At 40.3% G+C, this 25,414-nt stretch overlaps 1 protein-coding gene and 1 pseudogene across 1 annotated transcript; one reads left to right on the top strand and one right to left on the bottom strand.

The window, feature by feature from the left end:
• Positions 1–1,022: 1,022 nt before the first annotated feature.
• LOC108985757 lies at positions 1,023–22,094 on the top strand (annotated as a pseudogene).
• Positions 22,095–23,955: 1,861 nt separating this feature from the next.
• LOC108985758 (mitogen-activated protein kinase kinase kinase 18-like) lies at positions 23,956–25,382 on the bottom strand. Its single transcript, XM_018958179.2, has one exon. It carries the CDS (start codon positions 25,349–25,351, stop codon positions 24,182–24,184), a length of 1,170 nt encoding a protein of 389 aa, XP_018813724.1. The 5' UTR covers positions 25,352–25,382; the 3' UTR covers positions 23,956–24,181.
• Between the last annotated feature and the right edge of the window lie 32 nt (positions 25,383–25,414).

The raw sequence follows: 25,414 nt of genomic DNA on the forward strand, positions 1-25,414 counted from the left end.
AATGACGTATGATGATGTTGACATGGATCCTACGGTGGTCCCTTTCAAAGGTTAGACCAATGAGTTAAGACTGTTGGGGACACGTACTCAAACTGTGGGGACGTGCTTTTTTCCCATAAAGAAATACAATCACTACAACAACTCCTACCCTCTGACAAACCAAATATATAAAGCGCTCCCGATCAGACAGAGTTTGGTGTTTTTTTATGAAAAATTATTCTTCACATTCTCGTTAATCTTTATAAATATGAGAATAAACAGTGATTGAATGACGCGTTTATCTTCTAAGTACAAAAAAAAATATATAAAAAAAAATATATATATTTATTTGTATATATATAAATAAATATATAAATTAAATATATCAAATAAACTAAAGAACAATGCGATGTCATTTGTGATTCTCTGTCATGAGAGAAGTTTGAAATTAAATATATATATTTTTTTCCTTTTTTTGTTAAATAATTGTATTTGAAATAGTGTAATTGTATTTGAAAAATTGCCAGCCTATTCCAACTATCATTTGTACTTAAACGATTGCCAACTATAGTTTCATTCATAAAAATAAAGACCAATAAAATTTTCTGAGTCGTAATATACAAAAATTTTATATTCTGTATACTATTTAATTTTATTATTTTATATTTATATTTTATATTTCATAAAATATACATGTAAAATAATAAAATTATATATTTTTAAATAGTGTGTAATAATATAAGGCTTATTTATACAATTTTTCTAAAATAACACAAAAAAGGGAGAAGAAATATAAAATAGACTGTATGGAGTGCTAGATGCGGCCACGTGCATGATACAAAAAGGAAAGAAAGACCTCATCGGAGTAGCTCGGGAATTCTAAGGATTCTCGTCCCTCGGTGGCAAGAAAACACGTTACTGTTGAACGGTCTCCGCCCTCTCCAGTCTCTCTGTTTCCTCTCCCTGTTTGTCTCTTCGTCGACTCCAACACACAATACCCCCCCCCCCCCCCCCCCCCCCCCCCCCCCCCCCCCCCCCCCCCCCCCCCCTCTCTCTCTCTCTCTCTCTCTCTCCCCTGTGGCTCTTCTCTTCGTGTCGCTTACGTTCGCATTCACAAAGCATGGAGGTGGAAAACGGTTCGAATGTGGAACACTCGGGTCGGGTCCCGCTACTGGATGGGCCCACCAACCCCATGGTTACGCCTCTCCTCACGGACCTCTACCAGTTCACCATGGCTTACTCTTACTGGAAAGCTGGCGAGCACCACGAACGAGCAGTGTGAGTTTCACGTTTTACCTTATCTTCGTTAGTTTATTTCTCTTCGTCCATTTTTTTTTTTCCAAACTTTTCTCTGTTTGGTTCCCATGAAAATTGGAAAGTAACATATTTCATTATCTTGAAGTGAAATTCGTTGGTTCTCAGAGCGTCGTTAATTTGTTTATTTGAGCTATGCTAATTGCAGACAATGATGAACAATTTCTTGACCTCTGTTCCATTAATACCAAACCCATTATTTTTCAATTACGCGTTAATGAAGCTTGTATTGATTGGCTGATATGCGCATAATCCAAGTTTATTTCGCATTAATGAGCGGGGAATTGATCATTATGAACCATGCAATAAAGAATTTCGCGTTTCCTACTAATAACGTGATGTGTCTTAGTCTAATATCATGCTCAAAAGTGAACCATGGTGTTTGATCGGTAATTGTCAGTGTCAAAGGCGGTTACATTCCTAATAGCATCTCATATACTTTGTCCCTAAGCCGCAAACTCTGTTGCTTCCTTCTGGTGTAGCTATATTTTAAGAGGTTAAACATGTTGTCTATTTGTTTAAGAAGTTTCCGTTTGTCTAATTCCTATATATTTTTTTTGGTTTGATTTATATTTTCAAAAGAACCCGTTTGGTGGTGAATATACAATCTTTGCTGGTTTAGAAGAATGCATAAGGTTCATTGCTACTTTCAAGCTTGCAGAGGAGGAGATCTCTTTTGTCCGTAAATCCTTACCTTCTTCATGTGAGGTAAATCAAATTATTGAGTTCACTGTTTGTAATGAAATTCTTAGTCTAGTTCAAGAGCGGTTCCTATATGGCTCTCTCAAAATTCAGAACGACTGTTATTATTGACACATATTAACCGTCATAATACATATAAGTCAGCTTTGCCAATCTTATATCTTGTACATTTTATTAATATTTAATGAGCAGTGTGCTGAAAGTTGTTTCGCCTTTTTATTTTTTCAAAAAAGAAAAGAAAGAAAAATACAACATGCGGGTGGAGATGAGGTGTAAACTTGGACCTCATGGTTTTGATTCAACTCTATGAGTTCCCTTGGATTACCTAATACACAATTCTGTTGAGTGGGGCCATGTATCCGGGGTCTTCTCCCCAGGGGTGGTGGGTTTGGAGGGCCTTGTCTTGATGAGGTTCCACATCACCCAAAAATCGAAGGAGAAAGAAGAACATTGTGCTCGTAATTCTTAAAGTTTCCAGGGCAGGTTGTGATGTTAATTGCACAAGACCTAAATAGGTGCTGCTATTTGTGGATGCAATGCTTTGACAGTGTTTTGAAGTTGACTAGTTGGTCGAGGGAAAGTAAATGATGACTAGGATAAGATTTACCATGCTGTATTTTACTTCATTTTCTTACTTTTTTTCCTCGGGAATAATGGAATCAGATGAACTGGTAGTGTGATTAGAAAAGAACTCAAAATATTCATTCGGGCAGCAGTTTCAAAGTGCACTTTTGAGACTGGTGCGCGCTGTTCATTTAATCTGCGAACCCTACCTGCAAAATGTGGTTGACTGATCCATTTTTATTGATCAACCATAGGATGCATTCTACAACTATCTTAGAGGAATCAACTGTTCTGATGTTGAAGTGTATTCTGTTTCAGAGGGATCAGTTGTTTTCCCAAAGGTGCCATTGCTAAGAGTTGAAGGGCCCATTGTTGTGAGTACCATCAAACTGGTTTTACTCCACGTTTTTTATTTCTTCATAAAATAAATGTAATGTTGTAGTGTTGATTGTTCTCAAGACTAACCATCAATTATCTTGCAAATATTTCTGTTTCAGGTGGTTCAATTGCTGGAAACTGCAATTGTGAATCTTGTTAATTTTCCAACATTAGTTGCTACCAATGCTGCAAGGCATCGATTTGTGGCTGGAAAATCTAAAATGCTTCTTGACTTTGGGCTTCGCCGAGCTCAGGTTGCTGATTGTTTTTCTATATTTTGAAGTGTTCATCCGTGTTTATCTTCATCATAAAGATATCTTTCATTTATATGTAGGGACCTGATGGCGGAATAGGGGCATCAAAGTACTGTTACATTGGGGGCTTTGATGGAACAAGGTAGTATCAATTGGAAGCATCACTTGATGCTTTTCAACTACAATGTTTTGCATCAATACATGTGTTAAGAATGTGTTTCGCACTTCTGCCGACGGGCTCAATCAACCTGCATTGAAAGAAGCGTTGGGTCTCGGTGGGTCGGGGACACCTTCGATGTCTAAGTCAATGTTTATAGTGATGGAGTATGAAATCAATGGAGTTGTCAAGACCTCAAATCACCAATTGGTCTCAGTTATATAGATGCTTACTCGATCGATAACAATCGTATAACTGCATGGTACGCTTCGATGATCTTGGATATGATGAGTGTCAGACTTTGGATAGGCGATAACCAAAGAAGGAAACATTGTTATGGGCAAGAATCTCAGATAACCATCCTTATTAGGAAGGCCCGAGATTTCCTCGATGGCTATATCATTAATAGGGCTCGAATATACTGGCGATATTCTCTTGGGGCTACATTTTGCGGCCTGCCTTACTTCCCGTTTGCTGGGCTTACAGTGTTGTGTCGTGGGCCCTTTCAAGGTGGATTGGGCCCAATCTGATTGGGAAAATATTTGTACATCTAGTTACCCCGCAAATTCTAACCGTACGAGTACGGTGAGAAATTATTTTTTTTACCATGCAACGCTTCAGTGACCCGTACTCGTTGTCTGCGGCGGTACACATTCCCAATTCCCATGCCTGGGGTAACGTGTGACAGCTTGGCTCTCACGTCTCTTCGTGTAGCAGGGATCATGCGATTTGCCCCCGACGTTTCCTCTATGATGACACTTGTCACTTTCCTATTAGGAGTTATCCAATCGGCACTATCCTCCTATTTAAACCCCAAGTCCAACTTTTATCAATTCTTTCCTTTTGCTTTCTACCTGCCTTTGTCTTCTCTTTGAAAAACCCTAATTTTTCTTTCTTCGATTTTTCCCTCTGTTGCTAGTGGCACCCAAGAAGACCTCCCATATTTCATCTCTAGGTTCGCTTTTGTCACGTCCCGAGGGATCTTCTAGAAACCCTGGGGCTTCTAGCTAGGACAACCCTCAGTATTTCAAGGGGTACTATTGGTCTATGGCCACCACCTCGTCATACTTGGACGCGGTGAGGAGTTCCTACAGAGTGCCTGAATCTGTCGTCTTGGAATTGTCGGGAGCTCGCTGTGGTGCCGTCGACTTGGAGGGATATGCAGAGAAGGTCACATTGTATCCTTCTATGTTATCTCGTGTTGGCCCATTGCAGCTCCATCCTAATGCATGGAGGATTGTCCTGATGTGCTGTGTCGTATGGCTCTTGGTCCTGGGAATCGAGGATGAGGAGTACCTCGACCTGACTGCCAAGGTATTTTTTTATACCCAAGGGATACGGTGCCATGACATCAACTTGTGTTGTTTTCGATCCTGTACCAAATACTGGGTAGCTCGCTTGGAACCCCGATTCTCCCATGTTTAGGACTGGTTTAAAAGGGTTTTTTTTTTTTTTTTTGTGAGGGGTCGTGGTTGGGAATTCCATGCCGGTGAGACCACTCGTGAAGAATTTCCCATTCGAGTCATGTGAGGGGTCGTTTCGGACGACAAAGAGTTTTCTGTGAATCTGTTCGATCGAGAGTAGGCTCACTTAAAGAAGGTCTACTTCTAGGTTGAGGGGCATTAGGAAGAGGTTTGGACTGACGCTCTCTTGACTAGGGCTAACATCAATCTGTTCTTAGTGATGCCTGACCGGTTGCGCATTAGCGGCCACCACTTCCTGAGAGAGCCGTTCGCTTTCTGTGGCCAAAAGAGGCCTTCTAGTGCTCTGTCGGAGGGGAAGGGCAAGAAACCCAACACGAAAGACGAGGTGGTTTACGTATCGATGGGAGTTTGCGACTGCCCAGGGCCTAAGCTGGAGGCACCTCTTACGCTAGGCGCTTCTAGTCACTCCTTGTATGCTCAGTCATCATCGGGGGCCAGTGGATCTCCCCGGGCTCCTTCTCCCCCCTCTTTCCTACCAGCTTGGGCAGCTAGGAAGCTTGAGGCTAGCCTTTCTGGGAGGAAGACATGGCTTTTCGGGATTGCCCAGGTCCTCTGGATCCCGTCCTTTTCGGTGTTAATAACACCAGGGCTAAGTCTGTTTGAGACACAGCTGACAAGTTCGCTTGCCTTCGGTCTATTTTCTTTATCATTCTTCCATTAACCGACTTGTGTTGGTATGTTAGGGAGTTGACTTATTGGCCGCTTGGATTGTCAATGGGAGGGTTGAGCTAGAAGAAGAGGTTTGCACGCTGTGGTCTTTCGTGGTACAAGCCCACCAAGAGGTCATCAAGGTGCAAATTGAGAGGAATGAGGCAAATGCCGCATTTGCTCACGTGGACGCCTACTCCTGTTCATTAGAGAGGAGTGTTTATGCTCTTTGTGAGGATACGACCTACCTCTGAACTGACTTGGCGAAAGCGAAGGAGTAAATAGCTCGTTGCTACCACGAGGCCAAGCTGTTGGAGGAGGAAAGAAACACTAGCCTGGACCGATTGACCCACCTAGAGGTGGAGTTGGAGGAGAACAAGGAGTAGTGCTGCTAGTATGCGGCTACGGCGGACCGAGCAAAGGGATCTTGTCGGGACCTATGCATGGACCTCAACCATCTTCAAGGCAAAATGGATAGTCTCAAGCCTTGACACGAGGTTGCTCAAAGGGGGTTGAAGAGGATGGAGGACAAGTACGTCAAGCTTAGCGACTCCCTATTACGTACTAGGAGGAAAGTCTCTTCCTGAGACCAAGAGACTACGACTTTGGAATCCAAGTTGGCTTCTACTAGGGAAGAACAGGTTTCCTAGGATTTACAGATAGCTCCTTTGGAACCAAGGTTGGCTTCTTCCAAAGAAGACCTGGTCCGACTTTCTCCTCAACTATTGATGGCCAATGTGGTTCCCAAAAGGGCTTGGGGCTATGGGTATAAGCATTGGAGAGGTTGAGGGACCATTTGATGGAGAACCCTCAAACCGACTTGAATACCCTTGCCTAGATGACCCTTAAGCCCGACTGCTAGTCCCTTCAATTTCTCGATTCTATAGGCAGGGATATGATGCCCGATGCCTTTCCCCCTCTGGCCCTGAATCCTTGATTTGTGTTTTTCCTTTTTAGTTGTATTGAAAATAACTTTTATAGTTGATCTTGAGCAATGGATGTGACTTTCTCACTTTATTACTTTTTTGATTTCCTGTGTGTGCCTTTTGTTTTGTTTTTTTCTTTTACTTAGGTTTCGTTGAGTTTGAGTACCCTGTACGGGTTTGGGCCTTCAAGATCCCACCATGACGAGTCTCGCCCTTCTGTTGACAAGCAAGTTGTCTATGTAGATACTAGTGCTCCTCTTCAATTGTCGAGGCATTTGGGCTCATCCGCTTGTTGGATCACTCGATAGAGTTGTCCCGGCCTCCTTGTTGACTATTTGATTCTGCGAAGAAGGGGGCACCTTGGGAAGCGCTCTTTCTTATGGCCACAGTGGGGGTTCAACGATGCTCGACTTTGAAGGCGTATGCTTAGGAGGGTTGTCCCCTTTTGGGATCGCCATGCGAGTGTAGGGCCACTCGTCTTTGAGGGCTAGGTGGGAGATGGGTTCGGCCGCACTAAGTGACGAGTAGGGAAACACTCAAGGAAGCGGTTTCCTCCTTTGGTTGACATGCGAGCACGGAGCTCGACTTTGAGAGCTAGGCAGGAGATGGGCTCTACTATCCTAGATGATGAGGAGGGAAACGCTTAAAGAAGCTGTTTCCTCTTTTGGTCATTGGACGAGTGCGGAGCTCGGCTTTGAGAGCTCGGAGGAGATGGGCTTAACTGCGTTAGATGGCGAGGAGGGAAACGCTTAAGGAAGTTGTTTCCCCTTTTGGTCACTGTGTGCTCATGGTGCTCGGCTTCGAGAGCTAGGTAGGAGATGAGCTTGACCACTCCTAGAGGGTGAGGAGGGAAACGCTTAAGGAAGCTGATCCTCCTTTGGTCGCTGTGCGAGCGCAGAGCTCGACTTTGAGAGCTAGGCAGAAGATGAGCTCTACTATGCTAGAGGGTGAGGAGGGAATGCTTAAGGAAGCTGTTTCCTCCTTTGGTTGGCGTGTGAGCGCGGAGCTCGGCTTTGAGAGCTAGGCGGTGTCAACGATGGCGACTGCTAAGCAATGTCCTCACACCTATTATCATCAATGAAAATATACCCAAGTAAATCTGCTATGATCATCAATGAAAGTCACATAATATTTAAATTTTTCATGTGAACTAACTAGGGAAGGTCCCCAAATATCACTATGGATAAGATCAAAACAATAAGAAGCTCGACTAGCATGCAAAGGAAATGTGAGAGTTTTGCTTTTACCAAGCTTGCAAGAAGCACACTCAACAGAGAAAGAACAACGTTCTTTATTATCAAATAAACTAGAGTGAGATAAGATTTGAGTATTTGGATGGCCTTAACGATGATGTCACACTATACTAAGATCTGGAACATTATTACAAGCAAAGGACAAACTAGGAGAATTTGAAGAAAATTCTAGAACAGGCAAAAATAATGGAAACAAGCGCCCCACTTTAGGTCCCTTCGCGATCGGCTTCTCCGTTACCTGATCCTGCACAACACAACCATAACCAGAAAAATTAACAGCACAATTGTTATCAACTAACTGACCAACAGAAATAAGATTCGTGGAAAGCTGAGGAGCAAGAAACACATCAGTAAACTTAGAAGAGACATCTCCGACAGCAATGATCAGAAAGGAACTGCCATTGGCAGTTTGAATAGCAGATTTTCCAGCGTAGAGCCGAACATGACACAGAGCTATGAGATTATTTGTCATGTGATTAGAGGCCCCCAAGTCCACATACCAGAGTTTACTAGAATTGTTACCTTGGAACCTCATTGCTGATAATGCCGAAATTAGCATATGTTGCACCATTTCGGGTGTGCAGTAATTTCCTGCAGGAGGTGCAGGAACATAGGAGTCACCTGGAGAAGAGCCATTTGCCGCAGAAGTCGCTGCTGGAGGTACAATAATAGAATTCTGAAATGCTTGAGCCTAACAATTCTGGGGGCGGATACAACATTTTTTGATAATGTGATCCTTCTTCTTGCAATAAGAGCAGTATTTATTGAGACAATTGGCAGCGATATTGTAACATACGAGTCTAAATTTAGGATTTAAAACTAGTATTATATTTATGTATTTATTGGTATTTTATTTTCTTTATATTTATTTTTTTATTTTATATTTTTGTGATAACAAACAGATCGTTTTAGTGATTCATTTCCTTTTAAAACTTCAAATATTCTATCCACTTGTCCCCGTGCTAGTTTCGGTTTCCAGAGTATGTGATCAACTCCAATTCAAACCCTCTCAGAAACTGTATCCACGAAAGAGTCGGTTCCTAAAGTTTAGGCAATTTCAAATTTCAGCCAATCTCCTAAGAGTTCACGTCGTCTACTCCCGTCGCCTATAAGAAACTCATTAAACCTCTGTGTTGCTCACCTCAAAATACCAGAGAAACAACTTACTTTTTTTTTTTCCGCTTGAGCCTTTGCTGCCCAGTCATCACCGACCACCCTCGGACGTCGGAGCCCTACCCTCGGCGCCAGAAAACGCCGGCCATCTCAACCCCGTTGAACCACCCCCTCAGGTAAGCCCCTGCTGCCGCGCGCCACCTTCCTCCATTTCGGTTATTTGAGTTTCAAACCCATCTCTCTCTAAACTCTCACTTGTTCTCTCTCTCTCCCTCTCTCGGTGTCGCACCACCATAGGGATCCCCCCAGTCACGTTGCCGGTCACTCCCAGCCCCTGAGCCGCCGTCGCGCACTGCTCTTCCTCGGTGAGCATCGCGCAGTTCTCTCTCCCGTAAGCCTGTTTCCTTTTTAATCCTTTTGTTTTAGTTTTTCCCAAAATACCCTTTCTACTAGGCTGAGTTTATTGGGACTGGACTTAGTTGTATCTTGACTGATTTATAAATCTGGTTGGACTTGAGTTATTTCAGAAACTATAGTTTTGAGTTAAGTGGGTTGTTTTCATGCGAGCCTAAGGTTTAAATTGGGCTGATTATTTTGTAGGCCGGAGCTTTTAATTGAATAAATATATTAGTCATATGCTTATTTTTATAGATAAGTATTTAAAGGATTTTAAAGCATAAATTTTAAAGTATATTTTGTAAGTATCTTTTGAGTCTATTATTTAGTTAATATTCCAATTGACTTTTAATTAAGATTTTATAAAATTATTAAGTTATAATTTAAATAGAAGTTAAGGAACATGTTATGAGTTTTGAATAATATTATGATATATGATTTTAAGTATTTAGAATGCTATGACACGTTCTTTTTTTTTAAAAGTTAGTGACGATTAGTACCTTGTATAGGTAACGCGCTACAAATTGGAAATCAGGAAGCAGCGCTAAGAGGTAAATAGTATGATCATATTAATAAATGCGTATGGTGAATATTATTATTATGTATAAAACGGTGAAGTGCTTATGATTGTTAACTACGCTACACTAAAAGGCAAGTCAAGGTTAGTTTACTTTTCGATCTTGATGAAATATGAGATTATGCTTGAGTGAATGAATTTATTGTTGATTGATTTAATGTTACTAAATTCACATGAAAGTCATGAAATGTTAAAGTAGTAGTTCAAAGTCAAGTATGCCATGTAATAGTCAGATTACGCAAGCCATGTTCATGAAATGCTTAGGTTATATATGCCATGTTTGTGTAATACTTAAACCATGTATGCCATGTTCAAGTAGTACCGGGATCATGTATGCCTTGGAACGTCATAAAACATTCATAGCATGTTATGTAATATCACGATATACTATGCCATGCTAAATCATACAAGAATATGCCATGTACAAAGATATGCCATGTTAAATCATACAAGAATATGTCATGTACGAGAATATGCCATGCCATGTCATATTACCATGTACAAGATTATGCCATGTTAGGGATGTTCATGAAGCCTAATCAAATCTCATGCATTAAGAAAGATAAGAAATGTAACGGTACCACGGACTCAAGCGTGGTTAACCACAAGTTAAATGAAACGCGGACTCAAGCGTGTTTCATTTTATGATATGCAAGTTTAGTGAAACACGGACTCAAGCGTGTTTCACTCCATATTATGCAAGTTAAGTGGAACACGGACTCAAGCGTGTTTCACTCCATGTTATGCAAGTTAAGTGGAACACGGACTCAAGCGTGTTTCACTCCATGTCATGCCAGATAAGGGGAAACACGGACACAAGCGTGTTTCACTCCATGTTATGCAAGTTAAGTGGAACACGGACTCAAGCGTGTTTCACTCCATGTCATGCCAGATAAGGGGAAACACGGACACAAGCGTGTTTCACTTCATATTAATACAAGATAACCAAGATGTTATGCATTCACAATGACATGATTTTGTTCATATATGCTTCCGCTTATGTTAATAATGAAAATGTGTGCCATGTAAATCTGTGATGATATATGTATGTAAAGTCTTTCAGAAGATCATGTTACTTATTTGATTGTAATTCATGAAGTTGTATGTGCGTTCTGAAGGGTATCCTAGAAATGAATTGTATGTTAGGCAAGGACTATATTTTACGATACGATGTACTACTTACTGAGTATTCAACTCATTATGTTTGTGTGTTTCTTGTTTTCTTTCATGTCTGATTCTCGCAGATCATGTCTATGATGATGAAGAGCTGGATGGCCAGGAATAGATCTAGTACCAAGACTTAGGAATGAATAAGTGATTTTATCACCAGAGTTAGATTTCTTTTATGTCATGCATAGGATTAGTTTATGTTTCTTTATATTTCGTTCAGTTTCCAAAAACAATCATGTTCAATTCAGTTTCGCGTTTTGATGAATTTCAATAAATGAGGTAATTCAGGTTATGAATCTCTTTACCGGGCATTATGTTTTAAATGTTGGTAATATCTCTATCCTACGGGAAGGGGGTGTTACAGATATGCCCATATTCCTTGCAACAAAAACACTACAAGTTTTTAGAATGCATAGGTGGTCCTCGTCCTTGGGCAACATAAGCCACAGTTCCTGAACTGCCATGAGATTGGTCCAGAGTAGCTTGAGTAGTAAAACGTTGTTCTTCGCGAAGTAACTCACCAAAACAAACAACAAGAAAAGGAACATGAGATCTGTTCAGCAGAGAGGAGGGAACAGATTCATATTCCGGGTGTAATTTCATAAGAAACTGATCACGCTGACTAGTCTCGTGAAGATTCTGAATAGTCGAAAGAGCTGCAACAGGAACATCCACTGTATCAAGATCAGTATATTCATTCCAAAGAGTCAGAAATGCTGAGTAATAGTCTTGGATGGAAAGACTGCCATGTTGAAAAATGGCAATCGCATGCTTTAACTGAAAGCGGCGAGTATCATTATCTTGATGATAAACTTTTTTCAGGTAATTCCACATAGATTGAGCGGAGTGATGAGGACGCAAGTTGGTGACAATATGTGGCTCGACCGAACCAAGAAGCCAAGACATGATCCGAGCATCAAGCATAGCCCATGAAGGAGAAGACCAGAAATCCTTGGATTTGTCAGTGTTGGATGTTTGTGTGACATCCGTGCCATCAATATGACCCCAAAGGTCTTTTCCCTTGAGGAAAAGTTCAAACTGAAATGCTCAGGTAGAGTAATTTTTGCCTGAAACTTGACACAGGTGCGGAGTCCATTGCAAATAACACTGTTCAGCAAAGAAGCCGAGAGCCACGAAGAGTCAAAAAATTGCCGAAAACACCCAGACCAAGCTGAAATCTCACTAGATGGTTGCTGCGACAGCAAAACACCTAGACCAAGTCAAAATTCCTACTAGATGGTTGCTACGCAACAAAGACACCTAGACCAGAAAAAAACAAATGTGCCGAAAGGCTAAGAAGGTGCCAAAAAACACCAAGCCAGAAGTAGAAGGTGCTGAAAAATGAGAAATTGTCACGTCAGGTTCACCAAGAACAACACAGACCTCACCGAAAAAACAAGAGAGACACCTCCGAAACCGAGAAGGAGAAAAAAAATTTGAAGGAAACAAAGAACTTAGCAGATGATGGTTGTGGTATCAGAGTAGCTTGCAAGAAGCTTCATGAGACTAGTTGGCGTGATCAGTTTCTTATGAAACTACGCCCAGTATATGAATCTGTTTGCTCCTCTCTGCTGAACGATCTCCTATTCCTTTTCTTGATGTTTGTTTTGGTGAGTTACTTTGCGAAGAACAACGTTTTAGTACTCAAGATACTCTGGACCAATGGCTTTTCTCCAGGTGATTCCTATGTTCCTGTATCTCCTGCAGCGAATTACTGCATACCCGAAATGGTGCAATAGATGTTAATTTCAGCATTATTAGCAATGGGGTTCCAAGGTAACAATTCTACTAAACTCTGGTATGTGGACTCGGGGGCCTCTAATCATATGATAAATTATCCCATAGCTCTGTGTCATGTTCGGCCCTACGCTGGAAAATCTGCTATTCAAACTGCCAATGGCAGTTCCTTGTCGATCGCTGTTGTCGGAGATGTCTCTTCTAAGTTTACTGATGTGTTTCTTGCTCCTCAACTTTCCACGAATTTTATTTCTATTGGTAAGTTAGTTGATAACAATTGTACTGTTAATTTTTCTGGTGATGGTTGTGTTGTGTAGGACCAGGTAATGGGGAAACCGATCGCGAAGGGACCTAAAGTGGGGCGCTTGTTTCCACTATTTTTGCCTGTTCCTGCATTTTCTTCAGTTTCTCCTAGTTTGTCATATGCTTGTAATAATGTTCCAGATCTTAGTATGGTGTGGCATCGTCGCTTAGGCCATCCCAATACTCAGATCTTATCTCATGTATTGAACTCTGGTTTACTTGGTAATAAAGAACGTTGTTCTTCCTCTCTTGAGTGTGCTTCTTGCAAGCTTGGTCAAAGCAAAATTCTCCCATTTCCTTTGCATGCTAGTCGAGCTTCTCACTGTTTTGATCTTATCCATAGTGATGTTTGGGTATATTTTCATTGATGATCATAGCAGATTTACTTGGGTATATTTTCTTCGCTCTAAATTTGAGGTTTTTTGTACTCTTACTTTGTTTTTAGCGCATGTTGAAAATCAATTTTCTGCTTCTATCAAAACATTACGCACAAATTCTAGTGGTGAATATTTGTCCACTGAGTTTCAGGACTTCTTGGCTTCTAAAGGTTTTATTCATCACCGTTCATGTCCAGCTACTCCACAACAAAATGGAGTAGCTGAACGCAAAAATGGCCATCTTCTGGATGTGGTACGTACTCTCTTGTTAGAATCCTCTGTTCCATCCATGGAGTCTCCCTATTTTCGTTTGTTTGCTAAGCAACCTAGTTACGATAATCTCCGTACCTTTGGTTGTGTATGCTTTGTTCATTTACCTCCTCATGAGTGACATAAATTATCTACTCAAGCTATTCGATGTGCATTCTTGGGATATAATTTGTGTCAATTGCCTTCTTCTCTTGTTGGCCATGAATTGTGTCAATAATTTCCTGCCCAATTCCTCAAAACTATCAATGGTGCCTGATTGGAGGGCTCCGAACCATCCCCTGGCGAGCCCCTTAATTGTCAAGGAGAAAGCTTGACAGGCAATCTCTCTAGGAAAGCCTTGGAGCGTCATGTGAGCATTAAACATTTCTAGATGCTTAACCAGGTTCTTAGATCCGTCGTACATCTCCATTTGTGGGACTTTGAATTTAGGTGGGAGCGGTGTGCCATCACCTTAGCACTGTAAGGGAGATTTGTGCTATTGAGCAACTGGTTGACCGAGAATGACGCTCCTATCTTCCTGGCCATTTGCTTGTAGTTATCCATGAGGTTGATCAACTCGTTGTGCATCCGCTTCTTTTCCTTCAGCAGCCACCCCACCAGCACGTTGTGACTCTGCTTCAGTTCGATTGTTCTGGCTTGGTCTCGCATCTTCCCCAGATCCGGCGTTCCTTTTCCTTAGGATTTTGTTTTCTCACTGGAGATTCTCCATCTCCAACACGTTCTTCATCCGCTCCTCCATCTATATAAATCTCTCCTTCATGTTCGTCAAGGTAGCTTATTGATCACGGGTCGCTTCAGAATGCATCGTAGTAGGCATACGAAAAGCACGCTGAGGTTACCGACTAGGTCCCACAAATGGTGCCAACTGTTAAGAACATTTTTTCGCACCTCTGCCAACGAGCTCAATCAACCTGCACTGAAAGAAGCGTAAGGTCTTGGTGGGTCGGGGACACCTCCAATGTCTAATTAAGTGTTTATAGTGATGGAGTATGAAATCAATGGAGTCATCAAGAGTTACCTCAAATCACCAATTGGTCTAAATTATATAGATGCTCACTCGACCAATAAGGATTGTATAACTGCATGATACGCTCCGATGATATCGGATATGATGAATATCGGACTTTGGGTAGGCGATAACCAAAGAAGGAAACATTGTTATGGGCGAGAATCTTGGATACCTATCCTTATTAGGAAGGCTCGAGATTTCCTCGATGGCTATATCATTAACAAGGCTTGAATGTACTGGCGATATTCTCTCGAGGCTACATGCTGGGGCCTCCCTTACTTCCCGTTCGTTGGGCTTACAGTGTTCAGTTCGTGGGCCCTTGCAAGGAAGATCGGGCCCAATCTGACTGGGAAAATATTTGTCCCTCCAACATGTTTCCTATATCTAAAATTTAGCAGCATTCTGCTCTTTTTAAATACCTTCTAAAGTATCTGTTGATGATAAGCTTATGTCTCATTGATTGTCTATGTTAAGTTTCATTTGACATAGCGTCTCCCCATGCCAAATCTAGTCTAAAATCTTGGAAAATAGTTTTGATTATTAATGCAGGTATCAAGCATCATACTTTCAGAGTTTATCCCAGCATAGAGTTTGCATTTTCCTTGATGTTTATGGTTTGACATGGCTTCTCTCTGTTACCACGTTGTGTTGACAGCAATATTGCAGCTGGGAGGTTATTTGGAATACCGCTTCAGGGAACGCATTCCCATTCCTTCATTAGCTCATTTAAGGTTTGTGTTTCTTGTAGGGGATTTCATTTCATCTTTGTATGGCATTTGCAAAGAGCAAATTTACTGCACATGAAGTCGATTATAAAATGTTTATGCTCTGTGAATTACATCTGCTTTGCTCTTGACTATCTCTTACTTTGTGCACGAAGCGATTCTTTATCTGATTTATTCAGTGATTTGCAGAGCCCTGATGAGATCATAGATAAATCACTTCAAAGCAGTGACGGCTCTAGTGTCTCTGAGGATTTTGTTAGTCTAGTTCAGACATGGTTAAGAAAAATTCAGGTATTGTTTTCAAGCCTTTTCTGGTTTATTATTGGGCTTTGGAATATGTATTCATGTGTTCTTCATGTATTTTACAAGAGAACTAAGTTAAATAATACCATTCTGAACCACCACCTAAGCTATCACTTGTAAGTACATTAAATTTAAGCATATTCATTTACTTCTTAAAATGTACCAGACTGGGTCAAATAGGATTCAGAGGCAGTATATGGACCAGTTGAAGATGGAGATGAACATTGTTTTTAGAGATAATTTTTAAACCGGTCCGTCTGTCCTCTACTAAAAAACAGCTCCCCAATAAGTGAGAGCCACGTAGGCAGTCCATTGGAACACCAATGTGACTGCATTGTAGGAGATAGCCTTGCAGCCCCTTCCAGTTTGCGTCACAGACCTTCATCTGAGTCATCTCCTTCCTACGCAAACCCCCCATCTTTGTCAGCCAACGAATGGAGGCATCCGCATCCCATCTTTGTGAGCCATGAGCTCATTACCCATAGAAAACTCATCCAATTTTCAGTCTTCAGTCCTAGCGCCAAACCTGTCTCTTCTAGACCCCGAATCACGAGTTCTTGATGAATAATGGTACCCATTCTTACGTCTGGCAGCACGATCACAGGCCCTATTGTATTCTACACCGCAAGAATCATTCCTGTAATAGTCATACTCTCTTTCGAAGGGCTTATATATGTCCGTTCTGCTGCAAAAATTGACTCGCCCTGCACCATGTGATTCACAACCACAACTCTTCTCAATCAAAAATAAAACTCAAAAATAAAAATACAAGAAATACAAACCCTGAACTGTTGGCGCCGACAGCTTCAGAATCAAAAGGCTGCTCTTCACGTAATTGTGGACGTGCTTTTGTGGTGTGGGGGGATATGTATAATTGGAGATGGTGGCCGACGGAACTGTTGGCACAGAAACTGGTGGCTGATGGGCGACGGATCTGAAATTTGTGAGGGGTGTTCGACTAGGTTGAGTTTCTGAAGAAGAGATCTACTTCGCAGGGGGGCGTTCGACTGTGATGATCCTCATGTGAATTGTGTGGAATCACTGACGTGGCGGATTATTATTGGAGCCTGGTAATCCCTTGGGAACAGCCGGACCGGTGCAAAGCGTTTTTGTTGTTTTGAACATGAGGTAGTGAGAAATGATTGAATAGTGTGCATGTGACCCTTGATAGAGTTGTGTGGCAAAAATTGGATATATGAGACCAAACCCAACAATGAGTTGTAATGTAACGTTTTATTTTGGATTATAATTTTTTTTCTAAAAAATTCTGTCTCTCGTCAGTTAAAATATATGTTTCTTGAGATGTATAGTTTTAAATGCATGTATTTGGGTTTTTTGCCTTGGAATTAATAAAAATCATGATAATACTAACATCCATGCATTCTTTGCAGTGGTCAAATTCATTACGTGGCGTTTTTAGTGAGACCAATCAAAGTGAGCTAGCAGCGTTCACGTCATATGCCTTGGCATTCCCTAATAACTTTTTAGCTCTTGTGGACACATATGATGTAAGTGAAAATTTTGCAAATTACCTGAGAACGTTTAAATAATGAGACCTACTTATCTTTCTTTGTTTATTAACCAGTGTTGGTTTCTATATCATCAAGACCTAGTTTGTTTCCTCATCTTGTTTTAGCATTTGCTTTTAAAAGTTTATGTGGTGTAGATGATACTCAATCTACAAACTATAACCTCTCTCTCTCTCTCTCTCATCTCATTATACTTTGGCTGGATTGAATTTGGGTCCTCAAGCTGGTCAGTTTCTGTTCCAAGATTTGGACTATGCATTTGGTTTTAAAAGAGAAGAAAAAGTCAGCTCTAAAACTTGGTAATTAATTAAAGTGTTTGTGTTTCGTATCCAGCTAGGTTGGTTTTTGAAGGTGATCTTGAAATGATTCTGTCCTACACAGAGTCTGATGACTGTGATGTGTGAAAGCTTAATGCTTGACCAAGTCATGCATCCACGACCATTTCATCATTTATATTTAGGTTTCTTTCTGGTTTTGAACGTTTTCCCTTGCAAGAAACATAATAAATCCTAGCATTGAACTTCTGAATGTCACAATGGTGTCGACGCAAGTGCTATGTTCATGAAGTTCAAGTTTGTACCTTTCCTTCTAGATGACTATTGGTGTGTCCTATATTTTATATCGGTATATCCTATATTTTCTTTCTCTTCTTTCTCTTTTTCCTATGTCAAGAGACTGTAACCATATTACAATTCTCACTCTTTTATAGTCAAACTTAATTTTGGTATATATACATAATTGTTTGATAGCATGTCATTACATTCATTGTACAGGTCATCAGGATTGGCATCCCAAACTTTTGTGCAGTTGCTTTATAACTTTTTGATTTGGGGTACGTCTGAAAGGTTTTTGATTTACTTATGTGCGCAAGATCTTCAAGACTTGTTCTTCCATCATTTGATCCATGCATATAGGACAATATTTATATCTCAAGTGCTGAGTTTAGAAGATGTGATGCACAGGTACAAAGCAGTAGGGATTAGGTTGGATTCTGGTGACCTAGCATATTTGTCTTGTGGGGCCCGGAAGGTTTTTTTGGCTATTGAGAAGGAATTTGAAGTGCCAGGTTTTGGAAAGATGAGTATCACAGCTAGCAATGACCTCAATGAGGAAACTTTAGAGTCTTTAAACAAGCAGGTAATGATTCCAAACCAAATTTACTGTAAATTATATTGGTAGTTGTCTCAAATCTATGTAGATGCAATTAAAACCTTAAGATATTTTGTCTAAGCTAAGTATTCAACAAGTATTTGCTTCAAGTAGGATGACCATATAATAATATTACTGGTACTAAGCAACAGGAACCTCTTTTGACGGATGGTCGCATTGCAGTTATTTCATTCAGCTGGCACGCTTCCTGTGGTGATCTCATTTTAGTATAGTTGTACATTGCCCTGGTTTTCAGGGATGCTCTCATTTTCCCATTATCTTGTTTTAGTGAACTATTATGGTTTCAATCTCCTATAAAACCAAGACTCTAGTTACCCAGCAAATTTGTCTTTTCTAGGCATTTCAAAACATCTATATGAATTTCGTCTGAGCAGTTAGTGACCTGGTAGTTGTTGTGAAAAACACCACACCTACACACAACGATAACGAGACAGACAATGAAATAAATGCGAAAACACAGGAATCAAGCGCGCACACTCACACAACACATAATTAACGTGGTTCGGCAATGTGCTTACGCCCACATAGCTGCAAGGGATTTTATTCTATAGGAGATTACATTATTCAGTGAGTTACAAGTGCTTTCCTCTAATCACCCAATGTCAACTCTTCCTCTCGAGGGCTTTTTCTCTCTCAAGAGTGCTCTACACCATTTGCCTGTCACTGTTCTCTCAATATGATACATTTCTAAACAAAACATTACATATATATAGAAAACGGCGCTGGAACCCCAATTTGACAAAACAAGGTTCTTCGCTCAAGTGGGTGTCCAGCGTGCCCCGAGCGAACATGCAATCTAACATTGGCTAGAGCGGACTGTCGAGTGAGCCTCAAGCGAATTTTCTGTTCAAGTTTTGCTTGAGCCAACTGTTGAGCACGCCTCGAGTGAACTCACTTCTTGAGCTTCGCAACCAGTGAGTTCGCTCGAGCGCCAGGTCGAGCGATAGTTGAGCAAACAATCTTTCTACGCCTTTTCCAGTGCACAAAACCAATCAGGCTCCATAACACAACAGTAATCCCACATATGACATATACATTCTTGACTAGCCGTAACTTACTCAAGTTAATGTCACATACTGAAAATAGTATGTTGTAACATTTTTTTCTCAAATCTCTCTCTTGTGATAGTTTCTCCCATTAATGTTTCATTTATCCACATCTGATTTACATTTTCTTTCTCATAAAGGCGATATGATAAAGAAATTTCATGACACTTAACAAAAAATAAATTGTGATATGATACCGAGTTTTAAGTTTTATCAAATTTCTAATTAAATTTGCTTGACCCATGCAGGGTCATGAGGTTGATGCATTTGGAATTGGAACCAATCTGTTTACAAGCTATGCTCAAGCTGCTTTAGGTTGTGTTTTCAAGCTCGTTGAGATACATAATCAGCCACGCATCAAACTTTCTGAAGATGTTTCAAAGGTTTGATCATGCTGTCAAGAAATCTCAAGATTTCATTTTATTTTCTTCAGCTGACGTTTTTCATTTATTTTTAGGTCTCTATTCCATGTAAAAAGCAGTGCTACAGGTTGTATGGGAAAGAAGGTTATCCTCTAGTAGACATAATGACAGGGGAAAATGAACCGCCGCCAAAGGTTCTCATCAACATATGTATATTTATGTATGTTTGTATGTATGTCCTATCATGATTCATATGATCTAAAATTAGGATTACACAACCCATAAAAAAAAGAAAAAAAAAGAAAAAAAAAGAAAAGAAATTAGGATTACACAAGCAGACAATATTTTCTTATCAACTTGTGGATTTTGGCTTGCGCTTAATGCATAGGAGTAGGAGAATGGGGTACATGAAGAAGAGGGCATCTTTTTCATCTTTCTTTTCAATATGATATTTTTATATGGTGTGAAAAATAAACTGAAAGATCTAAACCACATGTAGCTTAGTTGTTCTGAAGGCACCTGATTCTATATTTTATCTTTTTACCACATAAGGCTGCATTTTCCTTTATGAAGCCTTTACATATAGATGCATCATTCATTACTTCTTTTTTGTCTGTTTTTTTTTTTAATTTATTTTTTAGTTCTAATTAGAATTTCTAGTATTCTACAATATTCTCTAATTCCATACAAGTTGGAAAATATATAGGGGAACCAAAGACAAGAAAAGTCTCAACCAGCAAGCTCTTCTTCAGATGTATGTAGTAGATTGTGAGTTCCATTTTCCCTCAATAACATGACTGGTATTGTCTCCTAAGTACTTGGGCGAGGGAAAATCGTGATAGAACTGCACGGGAAGTGGTTCAGGAGATCTACGTGTATCCTGGATAACCAAAACAAATGGGCTGCCAAATGAAGGATCTGGTATATCAGGGGACAGGTAATGACCATGTTCTGTGGCTGCGCTATCTGCAAACTGGGATTGAAGGACATAGAGTTCCTCTGATTTTTCCCTTTTGGAATTGGCCAGTCAAAGCAAAATTTAATCCCAAGGACTCTGGTGTCATGATTAACACCTTTAGTTTTCGACAGCCAGCCAATCTTGGATGGAAGAGGATTGCGGTAGGATTTAATGCCCACTGTAAAGTTGTATTTGATGATCAATCATTTTAGTTGACCTTATATAGAAGCTACATGTAGCCATTTCCATGTAATATGGATTAAGGCTTATTTGAGTGTCCAGTAAGATGGTCAGATTCTCCAAGCCATTGATTATTCTACATACTATTTGTAACTTTTTTTTTCTACAAATGTATCCATTAATTGCTTTCCCTTTTGATTTTAGAGTTCACTCACTCTATATTGAATTGTGTAAGCAGACAGGTTTCTTGTTTTGTCTACTTTTAATACGCAGGTAAGAGAAAGAATCATATGTTGTCACCCTTTCAAAGAATCTAAGAGAGCATATGTGGTGCCACAGCATGTTGATGTGCTTCTAAAATGTTACTGGCCTGGAAGCTTAGGTGGATGCTTGGGAATAGTTTTTGAGCACTTATCCTTTTCTCAATTTTTTTTTTACCCATAATCTCTTGTGCGTGTGCGCGTCTATCTACTGTACAATTTTCTAATTTTATCGGGGACACTGTTAACGCACTTTCCATCCGGCTAAAAACTATGTTTGTCACTTTATTTTTGAAATCTCTGAAACCTTACTGAGAGTAAAGTTTGTGGTCACGGCATTGTTTCTGGAGGACAAGGACTGGGTGGTCAGCATTATCAGCTACCAGCTACGTCAACCTTAGATGCAGCTTGTGACTGATTATTCAGTTTGCTTAGTGTGTGAACAATGTCTAACCTCAAGTTTTATTTCTTGCAGATAAACCAAGAGAAGATTTACCACCACTGAAGAAAATCAGGGAACGATGCATCAAACAACTTGAGCAAATGCGTCCCGACCACATGAGGAGATTGAACCCGACACCATACAAGGTACTATATATATATATGTATGTGCGTATATATTTATATTCAACTAGTGAAATTATAATTGCTTCCATGAGAAATGACTGCAACTTCAACATTATAAATGGTAAGCAGGTGAGTGTAAGTGCAAAATTGTATGACTTAATTCATTTTCTATGGCTCAACGAGGCACCTGTTGGGGAGTTGCAGTAAAGATGATACGATGGATTGCATGAAGCAGGTTAGAATTGCAGTTAGGATGGTAAGATGGATTAATTATTCCAATAACGTTTGCCATAAAAAAAAAATTATTCCAATAAAGTGGCAGAAGCTTCAAGTAGACAGCACATATTCATGTTTAAATCACATGTTCATTGTATTGAGGAACAGCGATCTGTTCTTTTGTTACTTAATATAAAATTTGTTTGCTTGTTCTTTTAAATCACATTGGCTGAATCTTGGCCAACTCTTTTTCAAGCGTTAATCTATTGCTAGCCTCCATCTGCAACGCCAAGGAGCAACAGAAGCTTGAAACAAGCACACATTTTCAGCAAATATTCCACGACAACTTTGTATTTCAGCCCAGAACATGGATTCCCGCGCTGTGTAAAGTTAGGCAAGAATATATTCAGACAGAACACTGATACAGTAACGAGATTCTGCAGTTAACGTGAATACCTGCAGTTGTGAACGGTCTGTTACCCTATCACTACTCTCGTGACCATAATTGTTTAACAATCTGATTAGGAATATGTTAACCTGATGTGACAAAAGTACTAATCAATGTCAAACATTTCCATTTCCAACCCATCTTTTCTTTTCGGTTCATCAGGATGTCTAGAACGCTGAGCAATCTCTGTTGAACCATCCGAACTAGTTTCCTGTCCATAAAAGCGGGAAAAGGACGTAAAGAGGCAGATTGATTAAAAAAAAAAACATGACATCTAAAATGCAAGAGCACCATTTTATTGAGTGACATTATGTATGTTAAATAATTTGTTTTTCTACAATTCATAATTGGGTTTCATATGCTCCTATTGTAATACTTCTAGCAGCTTTTTCTCACAGGGGTCTAAAAAAATCATTTTCGTTTTCTTTACCAGGATCTGCTTTAGTTGTTTCGGTTCACCGAATTGTGTCTTGTTTCTACTTTCTGAAACTTTACTCCAATGATTTGGTATAAGTAAGACAAACTTGATCCTACCTAACAAAATACCAAATGGGAAGCTCATCTCAATGCCTCAATGGTAATCTTAATCACCATAATAAAGTATAGAATCCTCAGGTATTTGGTCACTTGCGTTGTCAGAATTCAAGTAAAATATTCTGGGAATAATTTAATTCACCTGCGTTTACACGTTATACAAGAATAACACAAGTCAAAAGCTACGGTCTGCTCTGCTCTACTCCCCCTTGGAATAAAACAACCACTCCCCTGCTACACACTGCTTGGAGAAGGAAGAGATTGAGGAGAGGGACATGGGGGGTTTTAGGAGGTTCGATTTATATATATATATATATATATATATATATATATATATATTAGAAAAGGGAGAATGTTAAACCGATGTACTTATATAAGACTATTATTTGCTTGGAAAAAAATAATGTAAAGGTATGCCAAAGTCAGAAAAGTTAAAGGATCCAAAACAACTTGTTGAGACTGCAAAATTGATCTTTAAACTCCAAACCGCAGAAATTAAACGAAGGCGGCGGCACTGAAGCATAAGACTTCTCTAAAAGAAAATATCTGACTCCAACATGGTGGGTGTAGGATAATCTACCCAAAACAACCAGAAACCTCCACCCAAATTGCATATACATATATTATATAAATATATATATATTTGCACGTGTTTGAAGATAGTGAATTGCTTTGATTTGCTACCTTATTTAAAGCCAAACTATATCACAAAGGATATTTAAATCTTCCAAAGAAGAATATTCCCAAAATAACATCAATTTCATCTACCAATTGCGCCCACAAATTGCTTGGGGTTTTAGGAAGCCTAATGTCTTTTGCCTAACATTCAAAGAACCACTTGAGCCACCACTTGCCCATCTTTACTAATCCCAATATAATTCTCTTTTTAACCAACAAATAAAAAATAATCACAAATGTTTTCAAAATTTGAGCTCTATTTTGAGGAATAATTTATCGAATAATATTAGTATGTTAACTTATTTTATTTTAATCGTTCATATATTTAATTTTTTTTTATACTGATTAAAGAATGGCAGACTAGCATCACTGTTAATTTGTTTGCTATATACACTCGGCAATCTGAGTAACCAATCAGAATCATTCAATCAAGTCAAGTCAGACTGTTCAAATGGATTCTCTCTCTGTTCAAAGGATTTACAATAAAAAAATATCAGCATCTAATCAGAACCGTCAGATGTGATGAAGAAATTGCCCAAAATTGACTTCCCACACCACCATCCCTCTACTCTGCTCAAAATTGTCCAATTCCGGTCACCTCACCGTCAACCAACTCTCCGAGAAATTCCAATTGGGTAACTCATCAGCCGCCATCTGCCGAAGCCGATCCATCGGAGAACAAAAACGCGACAAAGCCAACGAACCGGCCCCTGAATTCATCACCTCCCACTCAAACACTTTACCAGAATTCGGTGACGACTCCGGCGAAACCACAGCCGAAGACTGCACCGACACCCATTCGGGAAAATCGAAAGGACTTCTGGGTGACGAAGACGTCTTCGATTCATCTCTGCCCTCCAATGGAATAGCGTCATGATCGTTATTATCACCAGCAGCAACGAAGGGATGGTCCAGGAGCATCTCAGCCGTCCATCGCTTTCTCGGATCTTTAACGAAACACTTCCCGAGAAAATCTTTTCCCTCGAAGGACAATTCCTTCGGGACTTGCGGCAGTTCGTCACCAACCCCTATTCGAATCAGAAGCTTGCAGATATTGTACTCGGCCCCACAATTCCACGCCGGCTTCCCAGTGAGCATCTCCACCACCGCGCACCCAAGAGCCCAAATATCCGCAGGCGATTCATACTCGCTGTCGTTAACTGATTCCGGCGACATGTAAAGGGGAGTTCCTCTGAACTCGGCTCTGTTTCCTTCTCCACTCTGTTCTTGCTCTGCTTTTTTCGCCAGTCCAAAGTCCGCGATTTTGATGGCTCCATTGCCGAACACAAGGATATTCTGAAGCTTTATGTCGCAGTGAACGAACCCTTTCGCGTGAACATCACGAAGCCCTTTGAGTACCGACTTCACGCATCGCCTAACATCGGACTCGGGTAACGAGCCGCCGCGGTTCTGGAGCTGGTCGGCCAAACTACCATGAGATGCGTACTCCAAGAACAGGTTGTACAACTCCTCGCCGTTCTCGACGCTGTGATCATCTCCAAGACACCGAATTACTTGGGGGCAAGTGGATAGCTGATCGAGCACTTGTTTCTCGTTCTTCAGCGACACAGAGCAGGAAGATTCGGAAGATTTCACGACCATTAACGGAGAAGCAAGAGCGGAACCGTTTCTGGGTATGGCTAAATTCACGGTTGCAAAGCTTCCATGACCCACTGGTTCACCCCGAACCCACTCCATGGACGGCGCTCTCAAAGCGATTTCTTGGTGTGGTTTTCTTTGTGAGGAAGGAAGAAACATGAACATGCAGTATTAAGTCACCAACAGAACTCTGCTCCAACTTGGAATACAAGCAAGAAAGTTTCTTGT

The sequence above is a fragment of the Juglans regia genome, chromosome 12, assembly GCF_001411555.2.
Source record: "Juglans regia cultivar Chandler chromosome 12, Walnut 2.0, whole genome shotgun sequence".
Lineage (NCBI taxonomy): Eukaryota > Viridiplantae > Streptophyta > Magnoliopsida > Fagales > Juglandaceae > Juglans > Juglans regia.

Excerpts from the sequence above, each read along its gene's own strand:
- LOC108985758 (XM_018958179.2), bottom strand. The coding sequence starts at position 25,351 with ATGTTCATGTTTCTTCCTTCCTCACAAAGAAAACCACACCAAGAAATC.